This window comes from Emys orbicularis, chromosome 22, assembly GCF_028017835.1.
Source record: "Emys orbicularis isolate rEmyOrb1 chromosome 22, rEmyOrb1.hap1, whole genome shotgun sequence".
Lineage (NCBI taxonomy): Eukaryota > Metazoa > Chordata > Testudines > Emydidae > Emys > Emys orbicularis.
This window is the reverse complement of record NC_088704.1, coordinates 12,918,028-12,938,710: the sequence shown is the minus strand read 5'-3', so window position 1 is coordinate 12,938,710 and position 20,683 is coordinate 12,918,028. Positions and strand designations below refer to the sequence as shown.

Here is a 20,683-nt window from a genome sequence, read left to right as displayed (position 1 = left end):
ATCTGGCCCAACCCCATTTAAATAGCTATTGCTAACATGATTTGTTATAAAGTGTGGACACAACCAGAAGTTTGTTTTTTAAAGTGTTGAGAAGGTGTTTTACTTAATTTATTCTTCATTTTGACCAAATGAAGCAAAATGTTTTTTTCCAAATGATATTCTTCTGCAGACTGGCCTTACTTTTGCTGTTCAGATTTCCTCATGAGGTTGAAATTTGTGTCAAGGCTTTGAAATATTTTGTGAAGAAACTGCTAAAACAAACCACTTGCAGAAAAAATGGCATAATCCTGGATCTGTTCTACTTCACTATCCACATTGTTAACTTGAAAATGTGATACTGCCATAAGCATGGGAGAAGCTACTGCAGAGTAGTAATGCTGGAACAGACCCAGTGCTAGAATTTAAAAATAGATTATCAATCTTGTTTTACACTTTTTACCTGAAACCTAATACTAATCGGGGAATATCTTGTAAATAACAGATGGAAAACCCTACAGGAGTGGAATTCACTGCTGCTTTTATATTAAACAAGCAGGCTAATAATACCTTTTTCTTTGCTTGGTCTTCAAAGAGCCCAGTTATCAGCATACAAGTATAATACCTCAGAACTGCTACAGTAACAGTTTGTAATTTAATAATTTATTACTAGGCAAGACTTAACCTAACATCCCTCTCCCTGACCCAGTATCACCAGGCAGAAATTTTAGGAGTGTGCTGCACTTCAGCACTAACCTCTATATGGATGTCAGTAGCGCTCAGTCTGCTTTCAGTAGTTTGAATCTAAGGTTTATTCTGCATTAATATGAATTTTGTATGTGTATTTCTCCCTACACCCTTGAATGCTGGTGTGCATGCCTTCACATCAGAGATAACCTGGCTGATTAGCACCCAGGTTAGCCTAGCCATGTTGCATAGCTGCACTTCAATTATTTTATCCTCACTGGTGCTGCGCTCATCTGTCTGCATATCTAGGATACCTGGGGCATATCCCGTGGTTCTTTGTGCGTTAGTAAGTTGAGCCACATTGGTTCTTTCCCACTGAATTGTGGGAGAACTTGTTTGCCCTTCTTGGCACATGGAGGGAATCATGGGAAAAGGGTCAGCATTTGAATGGTCTTAGCCTGCATCCTCACTGCAAAGTGGGCAGGATACTACCCAAGCGAAAGCCTCACTTGGGGTTTAGACTATACTCCATGACTGGCCAGCTAGCGTGGTTGAAAGCACCACTGAACTCGGGTCAGAGGTTTTAGTGTGTGGAGGAGAACCAGCTTATGAGCAACACTCAGGTCACAGCCGAGGTTAACTCTGCAATGAAGACTATAACTTTTGTGTTCATCTGAAGATAGATAAACAGACGGGGTTGGGATGACCTGGCAGTCTTTTGACAGCATATATCACTATCTTACACATGACCAGAGTTTGATAGTGAGCTTAGTTCCTTGCTTGGGAAGGTGGACTGGGGTTGCACTGGTGGGACCCAGACGTAGATGTACCAACCTGCCTCAGAGAGGAGAGTTTGGTCACTGCAGACAGGAGGTCTGGCGAGGGGAAATTCCTTTTTTCTTCCCGGCCCAACCCACAAAAGCAAAAATGGATTTGCATATAAACTGCTTTTGGTGCAAACTATTAGCTTGTGTGTGTGCATCTGTGAGGGTGATCTGTCCACATGAGGGATGGGGGTCAGACGGATGGAGACACAGTGATACCTATACATATCTAATAATATATCTATAAACGACTCCATGAACTTTAAAACTTGGCAACAATTTGCTGTGAGGCACATCTTCTGATTTGGTCAGTCACTTTCTACAGCCTGAGGCTTGTTGTTGTTTTGTCTATTAACAGCATGTACATTATTTATTTGCTTTAGGATTAATTTTTAAAAACTGGCTGACCTCACAAAGCTGTAGGGAAATTGCATCAAAGCCTCAGTATGGATTACCTTGCTCTCACATTGATCACTTCAGGCATTTGCATTCAGTGCAATTTTTTGGAGGGAGAGGGGTGGGAGAAGGGTGTTATTGAGCTGGATAAGTGTATTTGACATATCCACATTTCTTACCTGAGCATGTTGGAAAAGAAGGAAAAATTCCTGTAGTCCTCTTTTTGAGCTCTGGTGTAAATCACTGCCAACATGTAAATCTTGCTGCTCTGTAAACCTTGGTACAGTAATGCATTACGTGGAATCCTTAATAGCTGGATTGAGAAATGATTGCAAAAAACTACATGGACCTCACTGGATAATTATGTGGTGGCTTCCTATCTCTGCAGCACTAATCTGGTTGTTGCTTTTCTTTAGGAGTAGCCCACCGAAGCCAGAGCAGCGAAGGAGTGAGTTCGCTCAGCAGTTCCCCGTCTAACAGCCTTGAAACACAATCTCAGTCTCTCTCCCGGTCCCAGAGCATGGATATTGATAGTGTCTCCTGTGAGAAAAGGTAAAGAACGCTGCTTATACTACCAGACAGGTACTGCACTACAGGCCATCTAAATATGTACAAAGAAAATACACTCTTTATCTTCCACTCCCAACCATGTTAAAGGTCAAGGTTAAAATGTATTATTTCCTACAGTGTATATTTTTCTTTGCCTGCTTAAGAAATTCAGTGTCATATTTCCTGTGTTTAAAGCAAACATAATATGAGAGGCAGACCCAAAAGACCCATTTACTGGCTAGTAACTTTTAATTGCCACATTTATGGATCTGGCTATTCCCATGCATCCGTCCTATTTCCTGAGCAGTTTCTATTTAAGAGAACACTCCTTCAGTCAGCATCTTCATAAAGAACTGTCTTTGGGTTTCCAGCAGTTAATGGGCTCTTCTGTTCTTTCCTCTTACAGTATGTCCCAGGTGGATGTAGATTCAGGAATAGAGAACATGGAGGTCGATGAGAGTGATCGCAGAGAGAAAAGGAGCCTGACTGATAAGGTTGGCTAGTCCCAGAGTCTCTTTCATTTCAGGCCAGATGTAGAAACTCTGTATTGTGACATTTTAGCTCTTGCATTTTATAAGCGAGTTTACTTGGATTATGAAACTTAATGTTTAAATTTAAAGCACGACTGTTTTATTGTTTAGTGTAATGCATGCTACTGTTTCATAAAGTATTAGATTTGTTTTACAAAGACTTTGGCTTAGACTCAGTCTACTGCCTTTTACTTGTATTAGTGAGGCAAATGGACTAATAGATGAGCATTATGGTACTGGCTTTGTTCTCAATTTTTCCGTGCAGATGTCTTGCTTTCCCTTTTACCTCTAGAAGTTTTAAATCAGACTTGGAGAAATGTTCCTAATCAGAATCAATCTTTGGTAGGCCCCCCAAAGGATGTGGAACAATAGTCAGATTGGTGGAAGAGCAATATACAGTATTCCATTGGATCACTCACCTTTATGCCACGTAGATGTTTTTGAAGGGAAGTACCCAGCCTTCAGGCTTCATCTGACTACACTCCCTTCCTCAAATTCCCTGGTCAAACCTAAAACAGACAGAACTCATGAGATAATGAACTTTTGTAGCAAGCAACTGGATGGTCTCAGAGTGTTTTCTGCACAATAGCTTCAGCAATCCAGTTGATGGAAAAATGCTCTCAAGAGACCTAGGGAGGGATATTCTACCTTGCAATAAAATTAGTTTAACCCTCGAAATCTGATTTTTCTGCAATTAGATCAAAGCAAACACTTGTTACGGGAAATAACGGATATAATTTTGAAGACCATGTTCTCCTTTGTAAAGCGCTTTCAGATCTCCTAATGAAAAGCACTATATGAGTTAGGTATTATTATTATTTATTTATTACAAAAGAGAGAAAGAAGAGCAGCTAGCTCTCCCACCCATCTAGACAAGGGATGGGACCCTGAAGAGCAGAACAGGGTGGAACCAGACCCAAAGCTCAGATTCACTCCAAAGTTATCACTTGACTCTGGGTCCAATGCTAGAAATGTGGCCTTAATGTGGGTGTGGAGAGGCTTCCACCACCATTTTTGCAGTGCTCCTTCTAAGCCTTTGTTTACCTCTGCACTTTCAGTAATAAGCTCAGTTGGTGAAAGTCTGGCTTTGAGCCTGTTGCAATAACCCTGATGCAGAACTTATTTTTCTGAGCAGTTGCTGGTTGCAAGCCAGGCAGTCAGACCGCTTCCATTGTGCTGCTGTGAAATAAGTAGTTTCAAATCAAGGGTGGCTTGAAGGGGGGGGGAGGGGGGCTCAGTGGAGAGTACGAAGAAGCTTTGCAAACTTGGCTTGATTCCTCTTTAGCCTTCTGACTACTCTGAGTGAATGAATTGGAAAGGAGGCACCCCAAACCCAATTTATAAGTAGGAAATTTCCTTCCCTTCCTTCTGCATGGAAAATGTGGGCATTATTTTAGAATAACTTTGATATTTTGATAATGTCAGTATTGAAGCCTTTTTGTTTGCATGAAAAGGAAATAGAAGAGTTTGGGGTTTAGTTCTTGTGTTGTGTGAAATAGAAATAGTACCAGTTTAATTGTATATGCCTTACGGTTGTTAATTGAATTCACACTAAGTTATCATATCCTGCCCAGGCTTCTAGGTTATTTGAGGTCCGTAATCCTGTGTATTGTTTCTTGGCAGCAGAGGAGGGATGGAAAAATGGGAAACAATAGTGGTAGATAACTTTTGTGGGAGTGGTAAGGAAACTGAGGCAATCTTTGCTGGATCTTGAGTGCTAACCTGTCAGATTTTTTTTTTTCCAGTTTTTTTCTAGTTTGAATTTTCTCCCTCCCCTGCCAACCTTTCTTTTTTTAAAGAGAGCAACTTCTTCAGAAGATACTGACTTATCCTGATACTTTTTAAAAAGCTCAATATCAGCTGAATACCTGATGTGTTCTAGCTGATAACTATCCCATACTCTTCCAGGAGAATGGGCTTTGATCCAACAGGCATTTTCCATCTCTTCACTGGTATGGCTTAAAATCGCATTTTCTGGGGTTTTGTCATTGTGATGTGATCTGGCCCTTTTACTTTGTGTAACTGACAACTTTAGCATGTATTGGAAACTGATGTATGGTAAAATGAGAACAAAGGCATATGGGTTCAAGCTATTCCAATGCAGACCACCTCAGGTGAATTGTATTGCTTAAGTCAGTAGCTGCAGTTGTTGCCATTAAAAAGTCCGCATTTGCCAACAAGAAGGAAAGAGAATAGAAAAGATGGCAACAAGTGTGTTGGGTTGTGGTGTGATGGAATAAGGAAAAGTGGGATGAGGACAGTCCAGTCACCAATCCAGTGACCAGTGTGTCCCAACAAAAGGTGTTTGGGAACTGGTGGAACGTGCCCTACATCATAGAGCTCCAAGTGCAGGGTTCTTGCTGGGAAGTGCTAGAGAAAAAAAAAGAAATAATTTTAGGCAGAAACCACTGACCTTTATGCAACAAGTATTTTCAGTGTTCTTGAGTGATTCTTATGTCTAATTACAGTTAGCCAGGCCAGCCATGATGGAGAACAAAGATTGCTGGTTGCATATATGTCCTGGAAAGGTTTTTAAACACACTCAATCCCTCCCTCTTTGCAGATGACGATTATTTGAAACTTACTTCCCTTATTTCTTGAGCTACCTTTCTATCTGTGCATCCCAAAATCTGGCATCACCTTTGTAAAACCACTGTAATTCATTCCTTGTGTTAACAATTATTTATGGTGACAACTTTTTGAGGGGAATAACTGCAGAGAAGCTTGTTTTGCCTTGGAATTGAATACAGTTAACATGATTTTGCTAAGTGAAGGGAGGAGAGGAATGAGGCAGGCCCTTGAGTACTTTGTCCTGCTCTTTCCTCTTTCGAAAGAGAGGCAAAGCCTTGGGGCTGGGTGAAACAAAAGCTAGATCGAGCAAGCAACAGTTTGTAACAGCTCTCCCCAAGTGTTATGACCAAAAGTTTTCACTTGGTATCAGGATTAATTTTTCTCAATTTATTTTTTTTTTCTTGTATTCTCTGTTTGACAAAGTACTTATTAACTATGCTGGGACCTATTTACATTCATTCAGGTCTCATCTAGCAACTGGAAATCCCCAATTGCTTCCAGGTATCACAGTGTGCAAACTGCAATGTCATTTACAGTGGAACTTCCGTGTAGAATTAAGTTTTTAAGAGACGCTGACTTGTGCCGTGAGACTGCTCCTACTCCCATTGAAGTCAATGGAAGTACTCCCACTGACTTCAAAGAGTTGGGATCCGGCCATGAATAAAGAGTGTTCCTCTGTATTTAACATTCTGCAAGCCAGCTAACTGGAAATGGTTTTTAACTGCTGTATGGACACAATTATTTTTGTTGGTCTTTTTTTGGTAAAACAAAGATTGGGATTAAAAAGAGGGGGAAATCTTTAGGTTTTCATTTTGAGATGAAATCTTAAAAAATGGAGGTCCTGTCTGCTCTGGGTGGACGTTAAATAAAATTAAAATCAACATAGAACTCTTGTAAGAGTAAAGAGTTGCGCCAGTATCTAGGCTAAAATTTTTCTTCCTCCCACACTATTTTCTAGTATGATGTATGCCAGTTGCTTAGCACCATATAGTTGTGTGATATCATTTAATTCCTCCTATAACTCTTCTTTGTATAATTTTTCTTTTTGAAATATTTTCTGATACTGGTATGACTGTCCTTTCATAAGCACACAGAATCTGCTACCAGAGTCTAGTTGTGGCTTTCAAACTGACATGTAAGAAGCCTTGCAGAACATTTTCTTTACAGAATCAATGGATAATAAGTGTTGGATTTTGTTTGTCCTGTTTCCTTTTGCCACCAGAGCTGATTTAAGGTGTCGTATTGTGCCTGTTGAAACTTTGACTTGCATAAGCCAAACCAAAATGAATGCAAAAAATGTTTCCCTCTTCCCTCAACAAGGAGCCTCCGTCAGGATCTGAAGTATCCGAGGAGCAGGCCTTACAGCTGGTCTGTAAGATCTTCAGAGTATCCTGGAAGGACCGAGACAGAGACGTCATCTTCCTCACTTCGCTCTCTGAGCAATTTAAGCAGAACCCAAAAGAAGGTAGGAACTTCAGCCATTCCCATTGTGCTACTTGGGGTATGAAAGAACAAATTGGAGGAGCCTTGTCATCGTTTTCAAACATTAAAATAGTGTGGCTGGCTTGTTGTCTAGCTTCATCTCTAGCTTTTTGTTCGGCTGCAGTCATATAACTGATGCTGCAGTGATGCTTGAGCTTTTCTAGCTGCATTCTTTGCTTGATGCAGAAGTTACTGAGCACAAAATACATTTGTCATCAGCAGATGCCGTTACAATGGGGCCACAATACATGGACAAAGGTGAGATTCTGCAAGGTGCTGAGCACCAGCAACTCCCATTGAAGTCAACTGCCTTAACAAAATTGATCAATCTGTTGTTGGGAAACTATTGTGCCAGCATTGCCATGCTTTTGACTCTTTCAGAAACCCTTTTAAATTGAAGTATTCAATATTGCATCATCATAGATAGGGCTGCTGTTCATTTGATAAAACTAAGGAAGTCTGCTATCTCTTTATTAGGTTGATCGCCATTTTGTCAGATATAAATGTCCGCTTACTAGATACCAAAATACTTCATTGCTAATTTAAACTTGTTTGCTTTTCCTTGTGACATTCTGTGACCTAACTCAACAAAAGGAAGGAAAATACAAGAGAGTTTAAAAAGAAAATTATCTGTAATGTCCACAGTAATGACATTAGACCATGCACAATTCTTTGCATTTTCCACAAACCTTGAGCTTGCATGTTGCAGTATTCTCAAAACCCGAGATGATAGAGACCAAATGATAATTTTTAAAATAAAGTAGCCTCGTCTATTGCTGTTGGCAACAATAGCATTTAATTTATGGAAATAGAAGAAAATATTTTGGTTGGGCTAACCACCGAGGTCCCTCAGGAGAATCCTCATCGCCACAGCAGTCCCTAATTTTCTTGCTGTCCTCTTCAGTGTTCTCAGATTTTAAGGACTTGATTGGCCAGATTTTAATGGAAGTTCTGATGATGTCCACCCAGTCGAGGGACGAAAACCCATTTGCCAGCCTGACAGCCACATCCCAGCCAATTGCAGCAGCTGCCCGGTCACCTGACAGAAATCTGATTCTAAACGCTGGCTCCAACCCAGGAACAAGTCCTATATTCTGTAATGTGGGCTCCTTTGGTTCCAGCTCTTTATCCAGGTAACTTTGAGTACACTAGAATGTTGGTTTTGTAAGGGTGAGCCTTAGGCCTGATTTACACTTAAAAGGTAGATTGACATAATTGTAGCTCAAGGAGCGTGAAAAATGACACTCCCCTTATGTAGCCATTCTGACTTAACCCCTGGTGTAGACATTGGTAGCTCAACAGAAGAATGCTTCTGTCAACCTTGCTACCACAAAGAGGTGGCGTTACTACAGTGACAGAACAACCGCTTCCATTGCTGTAGTGTCTAAACTATGGGGTTACAGCAGCATAGCTACAGTGCCATAGTTATGCTTCTGTAGTGTAAACAAATCCTGAGTTCTTGCATTTAATGTCCTCTGCTTCATATGGGCTTAGAAATGCCCCCAAAGCAGCAAGTATAGAGGGTTAAAAAATATGCTTCATCCTGCTGCACCAGCATGTTCTTCCGCCTTCTTGACTGGACTTCCGTGGTTAAATGCACATTTGGTAATTAAGGCCAGATCCTCAGCTGATGTAAATTGATACAGCTGCATTGAAGAGAAATGGATATAAACTAGCCATCAACAAGTTTAGGCTTGACATTAGACAAAGGTTTCTAACCATCAGAGAAGTGAAGTTCTGGAACAGCCTTCCAAAGGGAGTAGTGGGGACAAAAAAACTAACTGGCTTCAACACTGAACTTGATAAGTGTGTGGAGGGGGAGGTATGATGGGACAGTCTACAATGGCATGTAGCTGATCTGTGGCAGCAAATATCTCCAACAGCCCGTCATGGGACACTATATGAGAAGGGCTCTGAGTTGCAGAGAATTCTTTCCCAGCTGTCTAGTTGGTAGGTCTTGCCCACATGCTCAGGGTCCAACCGATCCCCATATGTGGGGTCGGGAAGGAATTTCCCCCCACGTCAGATTGGCAGAGACCGTGGGGGGGTTTTCACCTTCCTCTGCAGCATGGGGCACGATCACTTTCCGATTTAAACTAGTGTAAGTGGTGGATTCTCTGTAACTTAGTCTTTAAATCATGATTTGAGGACATCAGTAACTCAGCCAGAGGTGAGGGGTCTATTGCAGGAGTGGGTGGCCGAGGTTCTGTGGATTGCACTATGCAGGAGGTCAGACTAGATGATCATGGTAGTCCCTTCTGACTTTTAGAATCTGAGTCTATGAAGTAATTGGAGCCTCACTGACAGGTGAGGATCTGGCTCTTAACTTTTAAATGTATAATCCAAGCAGTGAAATTGATACATTGTTTAAATATTGCAAATATCCTAAAATGAGAATCAGTAGGTAAAAGCATTGTATGTGATGTGTTGCGTGGAATATTCATATACTGATTAGTTAATAGTAGTGGGGTGTTTCTGTTGTTCATTTTGTCTCTCGCTTGCCCTTCTTCTATGTATCCTAAATGGCTCCTTTTTTTCCTTTTCCCCACTTAATTGATTTAGTCTCTATGGGACTAGTCCAGCTCCTAGTAACAATTTCTCAAGCCATGTGCCAGTGACTGGTTCATCTGTTACCCCACCAGCCAGTTCACTAGCCATCACGTCTGTGCCTTCCATTTCTGTCAGCCCTCATCTCACAGCAGCAAGTCCTTCTGGAGTCCAGCCCTCCTCTCCAAGGTACCACCCATATACCATCACCCACCCCTGGGGCTTTTCAGCTTCTCATATCCCACGCTCCTTGAATATCTCCATCCCAGCTAGCTCACCAAGTCCTCCAGTCATGGCTACCAGTCCTCAAGCTGTGCCAGTCAGCTCGTCCAGACAGAGGCCCACAACAGTGGGCCCACCTTTGTCCACTGCTTTGCCCGGTACCTTGAGCAGGCGTTCTTTCCTAACCAGGATTCCTTCTAGGTAATTCACAAGCACAAACAGTGTCTTTTACATATGCAGTGCAGGGTGTGGTGCATTTATGCCGTTTGGAAGAACTTGTCTCTGTACTGAGCTCACTCTACTTACCAAGCGTTGATTTTTCTGTTGGTGTTGAGCTAATGCGTTGACTTGCTAATATATTGACTTGCTAACAAGCCCTGGCTGCCAAAGTACTAAACCTTTTTCTGTAGGTATTTGATATTTAACGTAATTGGCATAAAGGTAGCAATATCATTATATATTTCCCCTTCCTTTTATTCTCCTTTCCCCCCCTCCTTACTGGTAAACTATCTTCCTTTCGTTTAAATTGCAGTTCAGTCACTCATGCTGGATAGTCTATCAAAGAGGTCTCCTGCTTTGTAATTAACTTGGTGTGGATCTTCAGTTGGTTTGTTGAATGCTCTTGCTTGCTGGAGTACGTCAGATTTGACTCCTTAGTGTATAGATTTAAATGATAGATTAGCGTCTCTTTGTCAGCAAAGACAGGTACTAACTACCATGCTGGCCCTCCGCTAGCTGCTTCCAGGATCCCCCAGCCTCTGCAGGAGGGAGAAACCAACAAACAGCCTTTTTGGTGCTCTCATTTTTTGCTCTGCAAATGCTTTGGTTCAGTTGAGCAGCTCAGAGCTCTGATCTTTAGTATTCAGTGAGATCGAAGGGCTTCCATTTATGCTGTAATTTTTCTAAAGACTCTCCTTGTTTACTTCATTAGTTGTGTATGAATGTTTTTATCTTGGTATGTGAATAACTCATAGTCAGTAGCGTCATGGAGCATGTTAGCTTAATTTTGATTTTTCTAATGTCATGGATTGTATTAACCATTCTTTGCTGCATGTTTAGGAAGATTTTTGACAGATAATTTATAAAGGAAAACTATAGCAGTTTTACTTTTCCTGCTGTCTTTTCATTTTTAAAATCTGTTTTGTTCTCTGATGGCCTTTTTCGCTTTTGTTGCGGTAGTATATACGACAACCCTTTCTCCCTCCTCTTCCTTGCCGTTTCTGATGTGTCTGGGGACAGTAGTGATGAAGAAAACGAAGATGGTGATTTTTCTTGTGTCCAGTTTGGGTCCAGGTATTGGAGAAATAGAATGTAACTTGCATGTTTGGGTGCTCTAGGAACTAACAGTTTGTGGAGCTTTAAGCGTTCTTCAGTGGAACTTTGGAAATAAGTAAAGAAGGAGATAACTTGGACAGGTCTTAATGGGAGATGAAGGATAAACATGCATAATGAGTCCTACTTAGCCAGTTCTTTTAAAAAAAGAGATGACTCAGAATACAGGAAATGTTAGGCATGTTGCCCTTCAGGTTTAATGACCACAAAGTCTGAAATAGCCGTGTAAGTGGAACTCCTTACTGAATGCATGATATGAGGAATATTGCTCATCAAAAACTACATCCTTTAAAGTCAGTGCTATCTCCTGCACAAGCACTTCTTCTGAATACTTGAAAATGAGGACAGAAGTTAGTGGGGAGTAAAAGACAGATCCAGATCCTCAACTGATGTAAATTGGTGCAGTTCCATTGAAGTTAATGGAGCTACAGCAATTTACTCCAGCTGACATCTTTCCTCTAATCTGTGAAGCACATGTTACCTGATTCTCAAGTGCACAAGTAGAAATCAGCAGCCAGTGGAGATGGGGTGGTGAAGACTGATACATTTGGGACACTAAGTTGGGGAGAAAGATAGCTTATTGTGAGTCAAAGACATGGCCATCCCATTGTGAAGTTCTTCAGTTTATATGGCACTGAAATACATGACAACAAAATGAGAATGGATATGTTCACTGCATGTGGAGGTTACCCATTAGCCTTGCAAATATATTACACTTCGTTGAATATTGAATGGGCCAGGCAGGAGATGCCTCTAGGAATGACAATGAAGGGTAGGATCTTCTGTAATGGTATGTGTAGCTGGAGAATAATAGCAAATGGCTGAATGTGTATCACAGTGTCTCAACCTCCTTTGAAACATTTTTGCTGTAGGATGCAACTTCCGAAATGAAAAAAATAAACAACTCCCTGAATGCGTGTTGCTCAGTTCTAGATGATCTGTTTTCCTGGTCTGGCCCTGGTGATATTGGTTCCATTATTCCCATTAAAAAATATCTATAAGAAACATTTTTGGCATTTATTCTTTTCTTTTGCACTTAACCAAATTAGGAGATGGGTATGGGAATAGTATATGGGAAGCATGCCCTGTGGAGAAGGGGAGTTCTTTGGAAAACAATAGCTCTATAACATTTCTAGCATATTGAATACTTTACACCCATCTTCAGTTTCCTGACCCAAGCTGATGGCGGCCAGCCGCTGATCTGTCTTAAGATACTGTAAAGGCTTCTTTATAGCAATAAAAATCTAATCATGATGCTTACAACATTGTGCTTATTGTCTCGTGTATTCCAGATAGAGTTTTTATATCTTGAGTATAACAAAGAGCAATAAGACTTTTTAAAAGGAGAATTTAGTCTGAATATTAATTTTTAAGAATTCCTAAATTAGGGAAATCTAATTAGGATTTGAAGTATCCTCCCAAGAGAAGTGGGTGGAAACACCATTGCTTGGGACTTCTAAAACTAGACTAGACACAGAACTGGAAAGTGCCATGTAGGGAGAAATCCAGTCCTGCACAGGAGTGGAGGAAAGTCCAACAAGACCTTTCCAGCTCTTATGTATGTGGTTGTCCGTGGTGGAACATTAGAACATAACTCTTGTGACAAAGTTAAAAGCTGTAGATTTTATAAATAGTTGTTGGAAGATTCTCAAAGAGGTGAGTTGAATAAACTCCCATCTTCCAATCCACACGGAGTGATTTCAGGAGAAGTATTTTATTCAGATTAAAGTTTTGCAGTTTGTGGACAGGGAATTCTGTGTTATTTTCACCCTTTGCTTTAATTTCAAATCTTACACCTGTGCTATTGAAAACGTAGCCCAGATGTCAGTTAACACAATTTGTGCAGTGTAATCTCTTATGGGACTGCCACGCTTCAGGTGGCTTTGCTGGTATGTTATGTCGTGACATTCTAACTGACTGCAGAGGAATATCAGTTTAAAGTATTAACATGATAATCTAACATTTATGCAATAACTTTCATTTTGAAAGTTACAAAGCACTTTGCCTGTGTAATAAACATATACAGCTGTGTATAGGAATCATTTCAGCCATTGCTGAAATGAAGTTGCCTATAAAGTAACTAACTTTGGCGTGAAAAACCTTTTTTGAAAAGAAGTTGATATTGTACAAATAAAGGTGGTGATTTTCAGCTGGAGGTGAGAAATTCAAAGTATAACAAAGAGACTACATGGAGAAAAGCATATGTATGTGTAGTTTTACACTGGATCAAAGCTTGAACCAATAACATGTCAGTAGGGTTAAACTGGTTATTGGGGTGGAGATGTTAGCAATGAGAGACAGACGGTATGTCTATACAGCAAATAAAAACCATGGCTGGCCCATGCCAGCTGACTCAGGCTTGTGGGGTTGTTTCATTGCTGTGTAGACTTCTGCGCTGGAGCCTGAGCTCTGAGACCCTCCTACCCCACAGGGTCCTAGAGCCTGGGCTCCAGCCCAAACCCTGGGTCTCTGGGTATGTCTACATAGCAGTGAAACAGCCATGCAGCCCGAGCCCCATGAACCCAAGTTGGCTGGTACGGGCCAACTGCGAGTTTTTGTTTGCTGTTTAGACATACCCAGAGACCCTGAAAAATGGCCTTGTGAAGAATAGCTGTTTGATCACCCATATTGACAGGTTTTTATTTTTTTAAACTTGTTATATGTAGTTGTAAACTACTTTTATAAACTGAGATTTGCATGTTAAATAAAATTGCCAAGTTTAAACTGGAGAGAAAGAGAGACTTGGGATAGAGGATCAAGGAGAAAAGGGTTCTGTTCCTGTGTCTGTCATGGATTTCCCGTGTAACCTTGGGCAAGTCACTTCATCTCTCATTTTTCATGTCTGTAAAATAGAGGATGGTGATGAATGCCTATCCCAAGGCAATAAATGAGAGACACTGCCAGAGATAGAGGTATCAAAAAGGAGGTGCTGGTATTAGTTGATAACCTAAGGCACCACATGTTGTCAGGACCAGGTGGTATATCCAAGAATTCTGACAGACAAAAGAACGCAGTGTCTGAGCTGCTAATGAAAACAACCAGTCTCCTAAAAGTGAGCTGTTGTATTGGAGAGCTGGAGGGAAGCAAATGGGGAACCTATCTTAAAAAACAAAACATGCACCCACCAGAAGCCAGTTTACTTACATAAACTTACATTACTTATGTATGGATTTACTTACGGGGAGGAGGAAACGACTTACACTTCTGTGATTCACATTCCTGTGATTCGGAGAATTACAGCCCAGTAAACATTGCTTCAGTCCCAGCCAAACTATGTGAAATTGTAACTTAAAAATAAAATTCCGTTGCATGATATAATAGGGAGAAACTAGCATGGCTTCTGTGACTGATTATATTAACCAAATGTGTGTGCTCAAAAAATCTGAATAAAAAATTATACAAAAAAAGTGTGATATTGGCTGAATTTACAGTAGATGCCCAAGAGAGAATGTGAAGCAGCTGTGTGGAGGGGTTTTGTTACTTTTTCAGTGTTGCTGGTCAGATAACTTGGGAACCATAAAAAAGAGTGCAGGAGTAGGGTACAACTAGCTAGAAGCATCACTGCTTGAAGACTGGCTGCTTCACCTCTGTAATCCACAATCTGAGAATCACTTTTATAAAGGCCCATTAGCGTTACATGCCTTTTACCATCTGTCAAACATCTGCTCTGTCTTGATCCCCCTTTAGGAATTGCATTAGGCTGCTTGCTGAGCAAGCAGAGAACGTGAGTCATGTGAGAATACGGTCCTATCTCAAGATCTGGACAAAAACATTTAGCAACTTCTGCTCAGGTCACACAAATAAACTTACTTTTACAGGTCTTGTCTGCATGAATGTGGTGTGTTGGGATGAGGTTTTCTGCTACAAAGAAGTTGTTTGCCAGAGAAAGTTGGGAGCATGCAAGATATTGGTAGAAGAGGGATATACATCTTGATTTTCTTTTTCTCCATTTTTTTTTTTTTAAAGTGTGGGAGGCTCTGCTGGAGCAAGTGCTTGTGATTCCTGCAGTGACCATTTCAGCATTGAAACTTGTAAGGAGACAGAGATGCTGAACTACCTCATTGAGTGTTTTGACAGAGTTGGAATAGAGGAGAGAAAAGCACCAAAGGTATTGTAGAGAAGAGTAAAGCCATATTTGCAACAGCACTGAGTCTCGAACTGTCTTCTCTTACTTTACGTTGCCCAGAGGGGAAAGATAGTTTGCAGCAGATAGCTCTATAAAAGCTTTGTGAGAAGTTTTGTTTCATTACTGAGATTCCTATTTGGCCTTTTAAAGTTTGTGTTCAGAACCCCCATCTGTGTTAGTTTGACATCTGTAAAATTGACATTGTTTTGGGGACTGACATGCATCTATCTATTCCCTTTCCTTTGCTTTAAATTGTTTATTACACATAGAACCACATCTCTAAGACCAGCAGCCTTTGCTGTTAACATAAACCTAAACTTCTCCCTTGTAGACAACGGTGGAATGGAAAATATTTAGTTCAGCTCATTAAATGTAATCTGAAGAATCTTTAGCTGGAAATATGCCATCTATGCCATCTGTTTGCTTAGATTGCATGAATGCAGAAGTTGTTCACTGCCTTTCCTGTGTCTTGTCTTTGAATGTTTTCATTCTGCATTAAAATGATTTTTTAATTCTTCTTAGATGTGTAGCCAGCCAGCGGTTAGCCAATTACTGAGCAACATCCGATCACAGTGCATTTCCCATGCTGCTTTGGTGCTACAGGGATCTTTAACACAACCAAGGTGAGTAAAGTTGATGTTGGTCATGAAATAGACACACATCTAACACAGAATTTGTATATCTACAGAAGAAGATAAAAATTGAGTAAAATCAGCTACAGAAATGGGACACCTTTTCAGTCAATATGTATACTATGTACCATTACATACATACAAAATGGGAAATGACTGCCTATGAAGGAGTACTGCGAAAAGGGATCTGGGGAGCCATAGTGGACCACAAGCTAAATATGAGTCAACAGTGTAACACTGTTGCAAAAAAAGTGAACATCATTCTGGGATGTATTAGCAGGAGTGTTGTTAGCAAGATAAGAGAAATAATTCTTCCGCTCTACTCTGCGCTGATTAGGCCTCAACTAAAGTATTGTGTCCCGTTCTGGGTGCCACATTTCAGGAAAGATGCGGACAAATTGGAGAAAGTCCAGAGAAGAGCAACAAAAATGATTAAAGGTCTAGAAAACATGACCTACCAGGGAAGATTGAAAAAATTGGGTTTGTTTAGTCTAGAAAAGAGGGGACATAAGTTTTCAATAACATAAAACGTTGTTACAAGGAGGAGGGAGAAAATTGTTGTTCTTAACCTCTGAGGATAGGACAAGAAGCAATGGGCTTAAATTGCAGCAAGGGAGGGTTAGGTTGGACATTAGGAAAAACTTCCTAACTGTCATGGTGGTTGAGCACTGGAATAAATTGCCTCCGGAGGTTTTGGAATCTCCATCATTGGAGATTTTTAAGAGCAGGTTAGACAAACACCTGTCAGGAATGGTCTATATAATACTTAATCCTGCCATGAGTGCAGGGGACTGGATTAGATGACCTCTTGAGGTCCCTTCCAGTTCTATGATTCTGTGATTACAGTGGCTCAGGGTTTGTCTATATTGGAAGATATACCAATATAAACTAAGGTGTAAATTTAAACTGCTGTAATTCTACCAATATAACCCTCATGTGGACACTCTTATTCTAGTATAGGAGTGCATTTATCTAGTTCAGTTTGTCACTTTGAAAGCAGTTTAAGCTAAACCAAAAAAGTCACATTTACTCTGGAGTAAGTGTGTCCACATGCGTCTGATGAAGTGGGTATTCACCCACGAAAGCTTATGCTCCAATACGTCTGTTAGTCTATAAGGTGCCACAGGATGTTGCTTTTTACAGATCCAGACTAACCCGGCTACCCCTCTGATACCTGTGTCCACATGGGGATTTATATTGGTAGCACTTCTGGTATAGACAAGCCCTAAGTATTTACAGGGACCGTGTCATAGTAGAATACTGACCTGATTTTTTTTCTTATTTGCTAAAATCCAAGTAATTTACGAGTATCTATTCAAAACAAATTCTTCAATAAGCTTCTCAAAATAATGTGAGCCACCCACTTATATAGATGAACAACCCAAGAGTAACAACTGTTTTTGTGTAATAGAGAAAAAGGTTCAATTCAGTTTCAGGTGCATAGGGTGTGCTTACAAAAAGTAAGTGTTAATTTGGAAAATACTATGACTTCATCCTTTCCTTAAAGTTGGAAAAATGAACAGGTTGAGATTAGTGGAACAAACCTAATGCTTTTGCTTCACTAGGATGAGCCTAACAAAGGGTCTTTTCAGTATAGAGAGGTAGAGGGGAGAACCAATTAGTTTATATAGGACATAGTTTTCTTCAAACCACATTAGACCAAAGTGGGGTTTTGGCAGCAGCATCCCCTGACGGATTATCTTTGTACAAGGACTTGGGGAGACTTGGTTAGTTGCTTCTGAAAGAAGTAATTGTCTCAGTTATGACATTCCATTATCTGGGTGTATCAGTAAATGTGAGACCAGTTGTTTTTTTCTGAAAGATGTCTCCTTCCCTCCCCCCCCCCCCTTTTTTTTATATGAATAAAGGTCTTTGCAGCAGCAGTCTCTGTTGGTACCATACATGCTGTGTAGAAATCTTCCATTTGGCTTCATCCAAGAATTGGTGAGAACAACTCACCAGGATGAAGAGATGTTTAAACAGGTAAGAGGCTTGTTCAACTTGCAAGCATTAGCATATTCTACAACTTAGTGCCTGAACTATCCGAGGGAGTGGCTGTCCAACTCTTTGTTCTGCAGACCACATTCTGAGACCACAGTTTGAGAACTATTGCTCCCTGGACTGGCAAGTAATTAAGCAATTGGGGGAGTTTGCTGTCTCTCTTGTTTCACTTGTTAAAGGGATTCAAAAAGAATGACTGAGCTCTGTATGAAGTTTTACTCAAAGTAAGCAAATCTATAAATCTATAGATTTGTTGTGTAAAGAAGATTCCATAATAAGCAGCACTTTTTAATGAAACATTGAAGCATCCTACCAGAAACTTTTTTGCATACAGTAGTATCCCATTGTAAGGCTTTGTCTTGGACTGTCACTTTTCAGATCATTCTATCCACATTTCCCTGATCCATAAAATGGCAAACTTCCCAAATCACACATTTAGAAATGTTAGTTTTTGTCCATCTTGCCAGGGACAGAGTGAATTCATAGTTTGCATCTATAACACTTTCACCCCAAGGATTTATAAGCACTTTACAAATATTTAATTAATTAAGGTTTCACAACACCCCTCTGAGATAGGGAACCATTATTATCCCCCATTAGAAATGAAGATGCTGAGACAGAGTGTAAACAACTTGCCCTAGATGTCCGGGTGGTTCAATGGGAGAGCCAGAAATTGGAATACCAGTTCTCCTGATTCCTAGTCCTGTGGTTTAATTACTAGGCCACGTTTCTACTTCACAATTTAATGCCAAAGCAGGTCAGTCAGGTTATTACTGACTCTGATTAGCGCACCCATGATTTACTCACAACAAAGCAGCACTCAGAATGGTATGAAATCTCTAGTGTCTTTAGAACCTGGTTCTCAAAGTGCAGAGAAGAACATTTGGGGAGGTACACAGCAGGGCTGGGGCCAGCCCCCATGGGGGGCAGGGAGGGAGCATCACACTTCCAGCCCCGCTTCACCTCCAGGCCCAGCTACTCCCCATCCCTGTTTCTGCCCCCAGCTCCGCCTTTAGCCCACGCTCCGCTGCTGAGGAAGCCTTGGGTGTGCTGTAACAGAGGTGGGGCATGGACAGATTGTATACTAGTAAGGGGGAGGCATGACTGGAAAAGTTTGAGCACCACTGCTTTAGAAAATGTAGAGAAATTCTTATCTTGTATTAACTCCTGAAAATTATACTGATATAAGTGAGGAGCAAATGCATCAACACCAATAGGAACTGGCTTTTGGAAAGACGTATGTGATCACTACAAATGTCTCTGCTTTTAATTAACATGTGAATGAGAGTCCAGAAGAAATATTATCGTTCCTATTTGGAATTAAATATCAATTTGCAGAGTTAAAAGCCCACTTAATTTATGCGTTAACTCTTATTTGGGCTCTTATTATCAAAGAGTGCTTTGACCTGGAGTGTGTCTAAGATACTGTGGGTATGTATACATTGCAACGGGGAGCCTGGGTAGACTCTCCCATGTTACCGGTACTCAAGTTAGCCACTCAAGTTCAGAGCCATAAGGTTGGGCGGGCTTGTACTCAGGTGGCTAGTCCATGCTATTTTTAGCATTCCTCGGGGGAAATTCTGCACACAAAATTCTGCATTATTTTATTTGTCAAAATGACCCAATATAATCACACCAGTTTCAATTATTTTTGGTAATTTATTTCAAAATATCTGTCCGCAAGTACATCTGTAACAATACAGACAACAAAAAAGATTCAGAAAATGTGTTTTGACAAATAGATGCCTTACTAGGCATATTAATACAGAACTCGGAGTAATAATTCATTTTTAAACTGCAATACAGAACTATATTTCCTGCACCCCTCAGAAGCAGTGCAAATGCTTGGGGGAGTTGAGTTGTAAAGGAGGAGCTGAGGGAGAGGGAAGTAATTGCTTGAAAGGAGCCTGGGTGTGAACGTGGAGGGTTGTTGGGTATGGGTGAGAAAAGTATGGAACAGGTTTTTTTTGGGGGGGGCAGGCGGGACTGTTAGGGAGCTTCCCCCATGCAGACCCTGGTTGACCCTAGCCTCTCCCATTCAGTCAGGCATATCTGCCCTGTCCCCATGTGCCCCTGCACCCCTATGTGTCCTTGAACCCCCCGTCCACATGTCCTTCCACCCCCTCCCCCCTCCCCATGTCTCTGTGCTCCCACTCAACAACTCCCCTGTCCCTATGTGTCCCTCCATGCCTTCCCCCTGTAGCTCTGTACCCCATCCCCCTCTGCCCATGTGCCCCTGCACCTTCCTCCCCGCCGTGACCCTGTGCCTCCACTCCCATTCAGCCCCTGCCCCAGTCTGTCCTCCACTAGCCCTTCTGAGCCCCTGTGTGACCCCCCCCAGCAGCCCCATAGCCTCTGTCTCCCCATAGCCTCTGTCTCCTGACCTGGCTCGCTGTGAAGAAGGCTCTGCAGGCTCTTTCTCTTCTCTAGCTGGCTGGGAGCGGCTGTTGTGATTTATCGCCAAAGCGCCCGCTGGTGGGCAAAAGGCAGAACTGCAGCAAGATTCCAGCCAAAGTTTTTTTCTGCGCAAAAAATTAAAAATATGCACGCCTAATTAATTAATTATGTGCATGTGCAGTAGCGCAGAATTCCCCCAGGAGTATAGCCTGCTTGCTTGAGCAGAGCTAGCATGTATCTGTCTACCCAGGTTGGGAGGCACACTCCAGCTTCAGTGTAGACATACCCTGTCAGGGAATGGTTATGGAACATGATTAAGATCAAGATTGGAACCATGCCCCTAACTGGATTAGGGAACAGCCTTGTTGTAACCAGATTCCCTAACACGATTTGATGATATTTGTATATCTT

The 20,683-nt window shown here is 41.2% G+C and overlaps 1 protein-coding gene across 1 annotated transcript in view; it reads left to right on the top strand.

The window, feature by feature from the left end:
- UBE4B (ubiquitination factor E4B) overlaps nt 1-20,683 on the top strand; it is a 52,686-nt gene that overhangs the window by 7,205 nt on the left and 24,798 nt on the right. Inside the window, exons 2-8 of the mRNA XM_065421344.1 lie at nt 2,300-2,435; nt 2,839-2,926; nt 6,854-6,998; nt 7,920-8,148; nt 15,083-15,224; nt 15,765-15,865; nt 17,743-17,857. Of these exons, the coding sequence (XP_065277416.1) occupies nt 2,300-2,435; nt 2,839-2,926; nt 6,854-6,998; nt 7,920-8,148; nt 15,083-15,224; nt 15,765-15,865; nt 17,743-17,857 (956 nt within the window). The remainder of the gene's footprint in view (nt 1-2,299; nt 2,436-2,838; nt 2,927-6,853; nt 6,999-7,919; nt 8,149-15,082; nt 15,225-15,764; nt 15,866-17,742; nt 17,858-20,683) is intronic.